The sequence below is a fragment of the Rhincodon typus genome, chromosome 23 (assembly GCF_021869965.1).
Source record: "Rhincodon typus isolate 14 chromosome 23, sRhiTyp1.1, whole genome shotgun sequence".
Classification (NCBI taxonomy): Eukaryota; Metazoa; Chordata; class Chondrichthyes; order Orectolobiformes; family Rhincodontidae; genus Rhincodon; species Rhincodon typus.
This window is the reverse complement of record NC_063354.1, coordinates 16945806-16958896: the sequence shown is the minus strand read 5'-3', so window position 1 is coordinate 16958896 and position 13091 is coordinate 16945806. Positions and strand designations below refer to the sequence as shown.

At 43.0% G+C, this 13091-nt stretch overlaps 2 protein-coding genes across 3 annotated transcripts in view; one reads left to right on the top strand and one right to left on the bottom strand.

Annotated features, from left to right (window-relative positions):
• Window positions 1-3080, bottom strand: part of LOC109931215 (coiled-coil domain-containing protein 40) — a 70914-nt gene extending 67834 nt beyond the window's left edge. The window contains 2 exon segments of the mRNA XM_048611106.1: window positions 647-783; window positions 2852-3080. Of these exon segments, the coding sequence (XP_048467063.1) occupies window positions 647-783; window positions 2852-3080 (366 nt within the window).
• Window positions 1-13091, top strand: part of gaa (alpha glucosidase) — a 47952-nt gene that overhangs the window by 4647 nt on the left and 30214 nt on the right. For both annotated transcript variants that reach the window (XM_020530541.2, XM_048610692.1), the window contains exons 2-3: window positions 8702-9358; window positions 9872-10017. In XM_020530541.2, coding sequence (XP_020386130.1) covers window positions 8741-9358; window positions 9872-10017 — 764 coding nt within the window. In that variant the 5' untranslated portion in view covers window positions 8702-8740. The remainder of the gene's footprint in view (window positions 1-8701; window positions 9359-9871; window positions 10018-13091) is intronic.

Sequence of the window (13091 nt, the reverse complement as noted above, 5' to 3'; positions counted from 1 at the left end):
ATTAAACAGTCTCAACATACAATTATTCCACAATTCCCTCCTTTTTGATCCCCAGATCAACTTCACCAGTCTTCCTCTGCGAATGGGGGGTCGTATCCCAGGGGAAAAGGTCTCATGCCCAAGCATTCTTTCTCGTCATAATTGGGACTGTTGGATATGTAACGGGGAAACATAATAATATTGGGAGCAATGGCTATTACCCATGGGGGTACCCTTTTCTCAAATTACTATTCGAGTGAGGCAGAGAGAGGCCGTGTGGTTGTTTTCAGTAGTTAGCGTAAAAAGGAGGTGACAGGGAGGAGGTGTTACGATAATCCCATGAAAGTGTTAAAGAAGTACCCCGCAGACTTCCACTGTTGCCTGTCTGTGTCGGTGTTAACAATATAGCAACCAGCTGCAAACTGTCCTGATTTCTGGGCAGTGAGCTATTCTGTTTTAATACCCACTCCGCCACTTCGGAGGCATTAAAGGAGATTGGCCATAATGGGATTCCCCGTTTTGAATGAATCGGAATGTGGGCGCACACCCAGCAAGAGGAAACGTTTAAACGCATTGCAAATTCATAGCTTAAAGACAGAAATGAGTTGTGGGCAGGGGCTTGTTCTATGTAATCCGACACGATACCCCACACACATAGTCCATGTACTGTTAACACCAGGAACCTCATTCTGGCCCCTGTGGGTGGACCTGTCACCGTGGTTCCAGATCCTGGTTTACAACGTGTCCCGTGAATCCAGTCCGGCTTGCCTTGCACTTTGACAACTGTCAAAGGGTCCTTTCCACCTAGGAGAAAGAGAGCCTTTTTCGAGTGATTGGATATACACAAAATCACCAGGTTTAAACTGATGAGTATTCCCTTCCTTGGGCTTTGGCAGTGCCTCTAATACCGTCGCATGGTTGGACCAAGCTGCCTCACTCAGGGCCTGCGCATACTGCAGGATTTTCTCATCGACCCATATTAGTGCTACGTCGGCCCCAGTCATCGGGGGCTTGGTGCCAGTGGTCATGGATCTTCCCATTAAAACCTCAAAGGGGGTCAGGCCTGTCGTTCTATTAACTTGGTTTCTTAGGATGTATAGGGTAATGGGTAAAGCTTCAGGCCACTTTAATCCAGTCTCCTGGCACACTTTAGCCAGGGTATTCTTTAAAGTCCCATTGATCCTTTCTACCACCCCCGAGCACTGGGACCAATAGGGTATGTGCACTTTCCATTCAAATCCCATAGCCTGAGTCAGAGCCACTACCACCTTTCCTGTAAAGTGTGTCCCTGTATCGCTATTTATCCTCAGGGGTATTCTGAATCATGGGATGATGTCTTTCATTAGACGTTTTACCACTGTCCTGGCATCATCTTTTCCAGTTGCAAAAGCCTCTATCCACTTTGAAAACATAATCATTATCACCAATATGTATTTAAATCCTCCAGAGGCTGGCATGTGCACAAAATCCATCTGCAGATTCCTAATGGGTCCTGCCAGTACTGGCAAGTGATCAAATCAGGCTGGGGTCTTCCCTCTATTATACTGTTGGCAAATACTACAAGTTTCAGTTACCTGCTGAATAGCAGTTGTTGTTATTCCTGGTGCAAACCATTGCTGGGTAACTTGGTGAAGCACCCCCCCTACCCCTTTTCCTACATGCCCTTGAGGTGGGCAAGTGCATGGAGGAAACCTTTTGGGCAGACCACCCTGCCAGTGGGGTGTCTCCATAGATTATCAGAATCCTGTATACAACCATCCCGAACCCAGTTTGCTTTTTCTTGTTCACTGGCCCCTTCCTGGGCCTGTACTGCAACAGCCAAATCAATGGCCTCAGGAAGTTTTTGGCATGCAAAAGAGGAAAAATCCATTCCTCGGGATAGAGCAGCTGTCTTAGTCGTTTCATCTGCGACAGCATTGCCTAGTGAGACTTCATCCTGCGCATGTGTGTGTGCCTTGCACTTCATAATGGCTAGCCTAGTGAGGATAAGGCTTAGAGCAAGTTACCTATCAGGGTAGCATGCTGGATGGGCTTACCAGAGGAGGTGATAAATCCACAATGCTGCCACAAGGTCCCAAAATCGCGCACCACTCCGAATGCATACCGCTAACTGGTGTAGATATTAGCAGTTTGGTCCTCAGCGAGAATACAAGTGCGGGTGAGTGCGTTGAGGTGCCAAAGGCTTCCAATAATTCAAAAGGGGTGACGACTGCATACCCAGCCAGTGTGGCAGTGTCATAAGGCCAGTATTAAATAGAATTCCTACAGTGTGGGAACAGGCCTTTTGGCCCAACAAGTCCACACCAATCCTCAGAGCATCCCACCCAGAACCCATCCCCTTATAACCCACCTAAGCTACGCATCCCTGAACACTATGGGCAATTTAGCATGGCCAGTCCACCTACCCTGCACATCTTTGGACTGTGGGAGGAAACTGGGGTACCCAGAGGAAACCTATGCAGACATGGGGAAAATATGCAAACTCCACACAGTCGCCCAAGGGTGGAATTGAGCCCAGGTCCCTGGCGATGTGAGGCAACAGTGCTAACCACTGAGCCACCGTGCCACCCCATAGTATGAGGAACCATCGGTGAAAAGCACCAAATCAGCATTGTCCAGGGGTGTGGATTGGAAGTCAGGGCAGGGAGACGTGACAGAATCGGTGACCTGCAGGCAGTCGTGCTCGCTTTCGTCCATTTCACCACTGTCAGGGAGAAGGATGGCAGGGTTTAATGAGGGTGCTCGCCTAAAGGAAATTTTTGGTTTGGACAACAGCATGACCTGGTACCCAGTGTGGCGGGTGGTGGTGAAATGTTGTGTCGCTGGTGAATGTAGAAGCAGTAGGACTGCATGAGGGGCCAAAATCTCTCACTTATAGTCCAAAACAAAATCACAGCAGTGGTGGCAACTGCTCGTAGACAGTCAATCATTCCTCTAACAACAGGAGGCAACTGAACTGAGTAGTATGCTTCCGGCTGCTTGAGTCTGCTGTGCTCCTGGGTCAGAATGCCACTTGCAAACTCCTCCTCTTCGCTGACATAGAGGGCAAAGGGCTTGTTGTAATCAGGAATCCCCAGGGCAGGGGCTTGAGTCAGGACCATTTTGAGCTCCCAATAGCTTGTTGCCACTTTTCAGTCCAGTCTATTTCTGTCAGTTGCCCCCTCAATGTAGTTTACCGCAGCACAGCATCCATTCGTCAATATTCAGGTATCCATTGTCTACAATAGTTCACCATACGAAGAAAGGACAGCATTTCTTTTTGTATCATGGGTCTGGGTGCCTTCAATACCACCTCGACCCTCTCTGGTCCCAGTTAGCACATACCGTTCTTGAGAACAAAGCCTAAGTATTGCACTGAGGGCTGGCACAATTGTGGTTTTGGAGCAGAGACCCAATGTCCTTTATCGACCAGATGAAGCAGCAACGCCACAGTGTCTGGTTGACAGGCATCACAATCGTGGGAGGTAGTCAATCAATCATCGGCATATTGCAGTACCATATGATCACCGAGGACATCCGTTTGGACTGCGGAGGCATATACGGCCGGCCTCTCAGTGTAGCCTTGGGGAATCCGGGTCCATGTATACTGTCTGCCACTGTAGGTAAATGCAAAGAGATCTTGGCTGTCCTCATGGAGAGAAATAGAAAAGAAGGCTGAGCAGCGGTCACTGACTGTAACAGGACGAGTCGGGGGGCGCAGGGAGGACAGAATCACATTGGTGTCAAGGACTACGGGGTGACGGGTACTACAATCTGATTGATGGCACGTATGTCCTGGACAAAGCACCACTCGTCCTTCTGTCCAGGTTTTGGGATAGGCAGTATGGGAGTGTTGCAGGGCCTATGGGTAGGGTGCAAAACACCTTCAGCGAATCGCGTCTTGATGACCAGCCTTATCCCCTCCTTTTGACAAACAGTACTGTTTAATAAAGGGTAGGGAAGCCACGGCTCAAACATTCATCTGACGTGGCAGGGCCAAGGAGACCAGGCCAACATGGTTTTTATGCAGTGCCCACAAGGAGAAAGGGACAGTCTGCAGGAGGAGAGGAAAAAACAAGTCTACCAAGGGGTCTGGCTGAAATTGACAGAATGTCATTTCCCATTTCCCAGGCAGTATCCTAATACAGCCCAAATGAGCCGAAAGGACATCAATCAGTACAATCCTGAAAGCCTCAAGAGGTACCTTTTCATTGTGCCAAGGATTTTCCTCACCTAATCCCTTTACCATAGAGCCAATCTGTTTTGGGGTCACAGGGGCCTTTACGGCCAAGGTGACACGAAGGACTGACTTGGGACCCTTTCAAACGAGGAACCCTGCGTATGAGTCACATCACTCGCCGCTCCCAATCCCAAGGAGCTGAAATAAATCTTTTCCCCCAGAGCAAACGGTATCAGACATGTCTAAGAAGGGTTTAGTTTTTCTAGCGTAATTCTCAGACTTAGAATTTTTAGAGAATAAGGCCATGCAATGGGTCTTAGTAAGCAATCTACAGGTGGAGAGCAAATGATGTAAATAGCGCAGGCACTCATCGCTCCTATCTGCAAGAGCTGCAGCTAAACGCACTAGCATTTTCTCAAGGGGGTTGTTCCATAGTTGCCAACAGTACAAAACAGCTACTTCAGATTCTAGAGCTTCCATGTCTTTGAGCAGCATGCTATAGGCTTGTGGAACTGAATGTTTGGGCAATTCAAGAAATAGTCCCTGCCGAATGCAGTGAATCGTGGCCCCTAACTTACAAAGCACTTAGCGTCCTAATAAGCTCACTGGGGAATGTTTGGCAATAACAAAGGTCTCGTGCACACTATGATCTCCAATTTGTATAGTCACGGGATGGGACAGTGGCTCAACCTTAGCAATTCTAGCTACTCCTATGGTAGAAATCTCTTTAGGACTACAGGGTAATTCCACAGAGCGGGGTACAGATGAAATTGTCGCGCCAGAATCAATTAGAAAGTTTACTCGTCTCCCCTTAATTTCTATTTCTGCCATTGGGTCTTCCAGGGAGAAGAGGATATTCTGATCATTGCAGCCTGTATTGACACCCCTCTGTGGCACCCCAATTGTCTCTGAGGGAAAGGGTTGTTGAATAAAAAGGGACAACTCTGTTTCTGGTCTACTCTGCAGGTCCCTTCCTGGCCCAATGGCCTTTCTGCCCGCATTGCCAGCAAACATCGTGCTCTTTGTTTCTTCCTTGCCATCTCTGACCACAATCACCATTATGGGGCTTTCGTTGGTTACCTCCAGATCCCGCTTTGTAGCGGTCCTACTCCTCGTCTGGACCCCTTCTATGCCCGAAGTACTGTCCAGGGACGAAGAGATCCCCATTTCAGGAAGCTGGGGAGGTTGTGGGTTATTATAAGGAGGCGGACGGTCTCTGAGGGCAGCTGCCAACAGAATGTCATTCATAACCTCATCTTTGTTTTCATCAATCTGTTCTAATTTTGGATATATTCCCACGGCAGGGGCACTGTCCTTATTACCCTTTTTGATCTCATTACTTTTGTCTTTCTTGGGTTTTGGAGGCTGATGACATTTCGCCACTTCCAACCATTTGTCAAAGCACAAAATCGTATAATTATAATCCCACTTGGGATCCCCGTTTCCTCCTTCCGTCTTGCTTTTCCAAAACTGTATCTTTTTCAAGTCAAACGTACCTCCGTAAGGCCAATCCCCATGAGACCACCCATACAAATCACTGGAAAGCGTAACAGAGTACCAACTGCCTCCGGTTTCTAGCCAACATTTTAGGCGGGCGATCCTGGAGGGACCAATGCGTCCCCAAGCATCTTTCTTTGTTTTTCGATCTTCTTGATCTACTTTATGGTTTTTTTTTCATCTTCACTGCAAACTCTTTCTCCTTGGGCTTCTTGGCTTCCTTTCTTGTTCTGTTGCCCATCGTCTTAACAATCCCCACTTACCAAGGGATCAAACTCTGAATTCAAATGAATGTTAATACTTTATAGTTATGTATCTTAACTGTATGTCTCCCTATGTTCCAGTTCACCCTTTCCCAACCCCAGGATCTCTCTATACTTCAGTCCTCAAAGTCTCCTTGACTCTTCCTTTTGTCTCACTAATTAATGTATAATAAGGAGGATTTCTTTGAGTTTCTGTCTTCCGCACATGGTCTTGCCTGTCCCATCTCTCCGGTCTCCCTGAGTTCAGATCAGGGTGGCTCAACGTGAGTCACCGGCCGGGGAAACTCGAATCCCTCTCTCGCTTCCCTTTTTGTCAATTTGTTCGGATCCCGTATATGTACATATACAATACATACATATTGGGATCCTGCTGGCTATGCCAGATTGTCAGACTAAACTAAATTACACACCAAAGGTCCAGGCTTCGAAGTAAAGAGATTTTATTCGTGATATCTTGGAGAATCAACACTGACAAAAGGTCAGGTCCGAAGACCCCGACAAGCATAAAGAAGCAGCAGTATTTATACAATGGTACAAACAGTTAAAACAAATTGTACTGTGTTTTAGCAAGGCAAGATCATTACTTAGGCAACCAGACATACATCAATTAAAATAGAATGTGGCGAAGATAAGAGTGTACAGATGCTGCGAGCTCCAGTTTTTTGCTATCTGTCCTACGTAACTTCTCGGACTAGGGAAAGGCAAGTTGCATTTACAGCAATATGCACTGTTTCATAAAGCTAGAGTTTCTCTACTTCGTGCTCCTAGTCATGTATTATCTTAACTCATTACTACTCAGCCTAAATTAAACAGTCTCAACATACAATTATTTCACAGACTGTTAGTGACTAACGATAGGTGGTGTGTAATGGCAGGCGATGTGATAGCAAGGCATTATGTATGGTGTATGGGAGATGTTAGGCCCTAAAATTATTGAACTCAGTTTAATAGGTAATAGTTCAATAATTATTGAGTTCAATAGCCAGACCATTATCAACTCCTTTGTCTACCTAACGGCTCTTCTCTCTCTTCGAGCTCTATCCTATCATTTATTCCCTACCCCATACCCCTCCCTATTTTCTGCACATAGACCGACATTTTCCCAGCTACAATCAGTTCTGCGGAAGGGTCACCGGACCCGAAACGTTGACTCTGATTTTTTTTTTCCCTCACAGATGCTATCAGACATGCTGAGCATTTCCAGCATCTTCTGTTTTTGAACTCGGAAAGGAACTAGTTTGTTTAAAATTCAATGTACAGGAACAAACAGCAAAAGAAACGGAGACGCCTTTCGTCAGTTGCCCTTTTTTTTGCTTAACCGTCTTCTATACGTTTTCTATTTTGCCCCTACTTCTAGGTGGCCTGGGTAATTTTTTGATACGGCCCATATGTTGTTGAAATATGTTCTGGAAGATGGGGAATCTGAAGAAACATGTTGTTTTTGTAGATGAGAAAAGCCACCACTTTTAAAAGATTTGAACATTCCACTGAATATGGTGACTGCTGCAATAGTTGTGCCAGAGTAAAGCGCTTTCGGATGCTGCTGATCTGCTCCAACTTCTTTGAATGTGCATCCTCCACTGAGTAGAGCATCCATGGTATATTCAAGTTTGTCTAGAAATGCTTTTCTGGAGGATTTGATGTGTGTAGAAACCATAAGCATTTTGGCTGACTTAGCTCCAGTGAAATTATGTTTTGTTCCTTTTAAGTCAACATTTACCTATGAATTGGTCAATTATTTAACCAGTTTTTGGTGGTAGGACAAGAATTTAAACCTGAAATTGATTCAAACTTTATTTTGATTTTATAATGTGAAAAATTTGTCAGGCTGTTCCTGGCAAATGTCGATGGATTGCCAGTTCAAGTGGGAAAAAAATCTATTTTAGTGTAGCGCAATTTGTGGGTGTTTTTTTGCCAAATCTCTCTCCTTATTGTTGCTGCCCCTTTGAAGGTCACAGGCTTGTTCATTTTTTTTAAAAAAAAAATCACTTTTCCTTTGTAAAAGTAAGGCAAAAATCTTTTCATGCCACTTCAGAATAGGCTGTCTAGGTAACAGTAAGGCTTCTTTAGTTTGGAAACATTTTCTCTTGCTGTTGACTTCTGTACTTTATTCCAGGATTTCTTTCCTAGATTGGAGCTGCCTTTCAGCACTTGTTAAACATTTTTGTTTTAAATGAAAGCTGTCCTGGGCTTTTTGTAAGCCGTTTTGTTTTTTGTTTGTAAGAGAGAGGTAGAGTATTCATCATGCTTCAGTACAAGTTTATAGTATTTAGTTTTGGTTGTAGCACTTTAGTCTTTGTTTTATTTGTAATTTCAGCTGTGAATTAAGATTTATTGATGTTTGGGAAAACAATACAGCCCATCTGTCATGCTGTTATTACCTTTTCAGCCTTTATCTGCTTACTGATGCAAACGCCTCACTGCTACGAGCTTTAATACTGACTTGTTGCTATGATAATGCGTTAGATGCACCATATACCATAGAGTCAGGTTCATGTTGAGTCTGATATTTTGAAGTTTATTAACAACACTATTTAGTCAGCCACAATATCAGAGACTTGCACGTGCAGTCTGGGTTGAATGATTAAATGGACTCATTTTTATATACAAATCAACAAGCTAATGTTTTGTCATCTTGAATTGTGCAGTATTGCCCTTATCTATTGACTCTGCAAGCCTGTTTACTACTTTTCCTGTATTTTATAAGTGTTCTATTATAATATATTTAAGATAAAGGTCTGCATTATTGGTAGCACAAAACTGCTGTAAGTTTTGATCTTTCTTTCTTTCTCTCTCATTTTAGGTACTAGAACCAAGCTTCAAGATCAACTATCTTTTTGTCATGTTATCACCACATTGTGACATGGAAAAACAGGCTCTTGCTTCACAAAATGAAGGATCAGGACTCATTGGACTTAAATCTGTGGTTAAACAAAGAGTACATACAATTGCTACATTTAAAATTGCGGCCATTCTGCTTACTATTGTTCTAGTTAGTGTAGTTGCCTGCTATAATTATTCTATACCAGATCTTTTGGTAATTTCTAGATCTATTGACATGAGCAGAACTACATTAGATCTATTGTGGCAATCTTCAAATTATGAAAATAGGTCAGCAGCCTCAGAAACCATGAACAAACTATCATTCAATGAGAGTCATTACAGCAGATTTCAGTGTGATATTGATCATATCAGTAGGTTTGATTGTGCTTTCAATGAAGTGATTGACATGAAGGAATGTCAGGCACGTGGTTGTTGTTGGAATCCAGCAGCCAGTACAGGTATCCCACACTGTTTCCTGCCATCAAATTATCCTTCTTACAACCTGGATTACCTTTCTCCAACCAGTACTGGCTACACAGCCACACTGACCCGCAGTGAGAAGACCTTGTTCCTGAATGACATAATGGCACTTGAGCTCAATGTAATCTATGAGACAGCAGGCAGACTTCATTTTACTGTAAGTAATAGCAATTAAAAATCTAACTGCATTGATAATCTATCGTCTCCTTTTATAGTTTCAATGTGGGAACTTCAGGAAAGTGGAATTGAGGCCAAGATGTGATCAACCGTAATTGTAATGAATGGTGGAACAGGCTTGAGGGGCTGAATTGCCTACTTCAAGTTTTTATGTTTTTGTAACAGTATGGTTGATATTAATATTTTTAATTAGTACGTTAATTTTCTAAGTAGTTGTATCTGAACATAGATGAAGTGTGTTGACACATTAAAGTAATGAAAGTAAAATAAATTTAGAATTTGAATCTGAGCATTTCTTGTGGGTTACCCATGTTTCTGTTAATAATATTTTTCTATAGCTCTGCTTGAAGAGGACCAGAGTTAAAACCTAGACAGCAAGACATCCTGGCTTGATAGTACAAGGGGATATACTTAATGAACTTCCCTGTTAACTTTCAGCACATTATACAAATATCAGTTTCTTCCTCCCTAAAACTTGGATTTGTCTTGACAGATTAAGGATCCAAGGAGCAAACGTTATGAGGTTCCTATTGATGTTCCTAATGTCATTGAAAAATCTTCAGCTGAACTCTACATGGTTAGATTTTCACCCAGACCTTTTGGCATCATTGTGCAAAGGAAATCAAATGGTCTTGTTCTGTAAGTCTTGTTAGTCTTGGTATTTGCTTTGATGCTATCCTTAACCTGGTGAATGTATACTTGATTCTAAAAGTGAAGTAAATGTAAATGGCCTAAGTTTGGGGAATAAACATTGAATACTGACCCAAGCAAGTTGCGTTAAACATTTAAAAACTGGATGTGCTCAGTAGTTCAGCCAGGTAGCATCTTTGGAGAGAAAAACCAATGTTGATATTTCAAAGATAGTAGGAACTGGAGAATCCGAGACAACAAGGTGCAGGGCTGGATGAACACAGCAGGCCAAGCAGCATCATAGGAGCAGAGAGGCTAGTATAATATTTCAAGTTGTCTTTTCATCAGAATTGGAAAAAAGGGTGGTGATAAGTTTCAACCAAATATAGATATTCTTTCCTTCTGTAGTAAGGGAAAATCTGCAGTGGGATGGAAAGCTGGAGAGACTAAATAACCAAAGGAATGATGGTGCAAGTTATTGGAACAATATAGAGAACAACACAGGTCAACAAGAGTGTGAATGGTAAGAACACAACGTTAACAACTCTTGAAAACAAAGTGGAAGTGATTATTATGATCTAAAATCCTTCTGCTTTAGTGAGTCTGGAAGGCCATAAAGTGCCTAATCAAAAGACGAAATGTTTTTACTTGAGCCTCTATTGAGCTTCATGAGAGCACATTGAAGAGGCCAAAGATTTTTTTTAAAAAAAATGTTAAACTGGGAGTGAGGCAGAAAATATAAAATGCTAGCTGACCCAGATTTCTCAGTAATGTGTGTGGACTGAACAATACTCCAGAAGTTTTCCACAATTGTTCTACAGTAGTCAAACAACATGTGTTTGGTATTCCCAAAGTGGGAAGAGATTGAATTGTGTGCATTGAATACAGTATCCTAACTTGCAAGTAGTAGAAGATAATCTGTTATCCCTGGAAGGTGGGAAGATTAAGGGTAGAAGGACACATGTTGCACACCTATACTTTCAGGGAATGTCTGTGGGGATGAAGGAGGGGTTGTTGGACAATTGAAGAGTGATCTGAAGTATTATGGAGTGAATAGTCCCTTTTTGAAATGCTGATAAGGGGAGAGTATACTTGGGTTTGGTCGAAATATTTTGCTGCAGGTGGCAGTGAACTTTCATTGAATGTGGAGGCTAGTGATATAGAAGGTGAGGAAAAAGGAAAAAGGAAATTCTATCCTGGCTGTAAGAGGAAGAATTGCTGAGAGCAAGAGTTCAAAACATGGGTTGGGCATGTTATCTATGATGGGGGAAAATACTGTGTTGATTTCAAGAAGGTACATAAGGACTGCTATATACAGTCGTATAATCAAAACAAATGCAACAGAAAAGAGAAACTGGGAGAATGCAATAGAGACCTTGCAGGATTACCTGGAGGAAATGTAGTCCAGGTAACTCTGGGAGTCAATGGATTAATAGCATAATACAAATAAGATGTTGGCCCAAAGGTATTAATGGATCAGGGGAAAAGGTGGGTGTATGGTGTAACGTCTCATCCAATCAAGAACTCACCGCATTGTGGAACATGCTCAGGTAGCCTGTATCTGGCTGAATGCTCTTGAAAGCATCCAATCATAGCACTGAATGGTTTGTTTGTATGTAAGTGTAACTGTCTCTCATTCACTCCTTGCTTTCCTATGATGGTGTGTGCTTGCTTCGTAAATTTTCACTTTGTTTTTCTTTTGGGGAATGGAAGAGGAAGTGTTGGAGGATTTGACAGTCAACCTGTTTGATCATGGAAGAAGCACTCATGCTTCAATGTGTCCTTGACTGGGACTTGATCCTGAAGCTTCAGAAGTAGGGTGCTATCAACTGAACCACAGGATCTCATTCACTAAAATTGGAAATATCTGGGCATTTTCTTCAATTGTCAAGTTGATGTCAGTTTTGTAGCTGCATTGGGCTTCTATCTGAGTTATTCCATTGAGTTCTGAAGTATTATTCTTGAGCGCTACAGCCATAATCATAATAAAGGCTATAGTCTTTGCATTTAGTACACTCAGCTGTTCTTACTTACGTGTGGAATTAGTGATGAGAGTCCTGCTCAGAGAAGACTTTGTGCTGTTTAGGCTTGGGCTGACAAGTGATAATAATTGTTATTGCCTGGCACTTGTATGGCATATCTCCAACTAAAGAGAATCTAACTATCACTCCTTGACATTAAGTGGTATAAATTGCCCGTAGTGTTCAGGGATGTGTAGATTAGGTGGGTTATAGGGGAATGATTCTGGGTAGGATGCTCTGAGGGATGGTGTGGACTTGTTAGGCTGAAGGGCCTGTTTCCACACTGTAGAGATTCTTTTTTTAAAAAAAAAAAAAAAAAAAAAAAAAAAAATCCCCTACCAGCAGCATCTTGGAGGGGGGAGTGGTTACTATTGACCAGAAACTAAACTGAATTTGCAACATTAACACACTGGCTACAAGAGCTATTCAGAGGCTTGGAATCTTGTAGTGAATACCTCACAGCCTGACTCCTCAAAGCCTGTCCACCATCTACAAGGCCCGAGTCAGAAGTGTGATGGAATACTCCATTTGCCTAGACGGGTGCAGCTCCAACAACACTCCAGAAGCTTCACACCATCCAAGACGAAACAGACTGCTTGACTGGCATGCATATTCACAGAAAAGTCACGCCCTCCACCACCAATGCTCAGTTGTAGCAGTGCGTACCATTTCCAAGATGCAATGCAATGCAGAAATTCACCATGGCCTGAGACAGCATCTTTCAAACTCTCAACCACTACTATGTCGAAGGTTGAGGCCAGAAGATTTGAGAACACCATGATTTTTAAGTTCCTGTCCAAGAAACTCATTACCCTGAGGTGGAAATATGTTCCTTTGGTGTCACTGTGTCAAAAACTTAGAATTCCCTCCCTAACAGTATTGTGGGTATACCTACACTAAGTGGACTGCAGTGATTCAAAAAAGCAGCTCACCACTATCTTCTCCGGGACACCTAGGGATGACATGAATAAACAATGGGGAATGAACAAACAATTCTGAAGACTTTCAGAAAAGCAAGTCGATTCAACATTCTCAGAGATGACAGACAATGTGTAGAGCTGG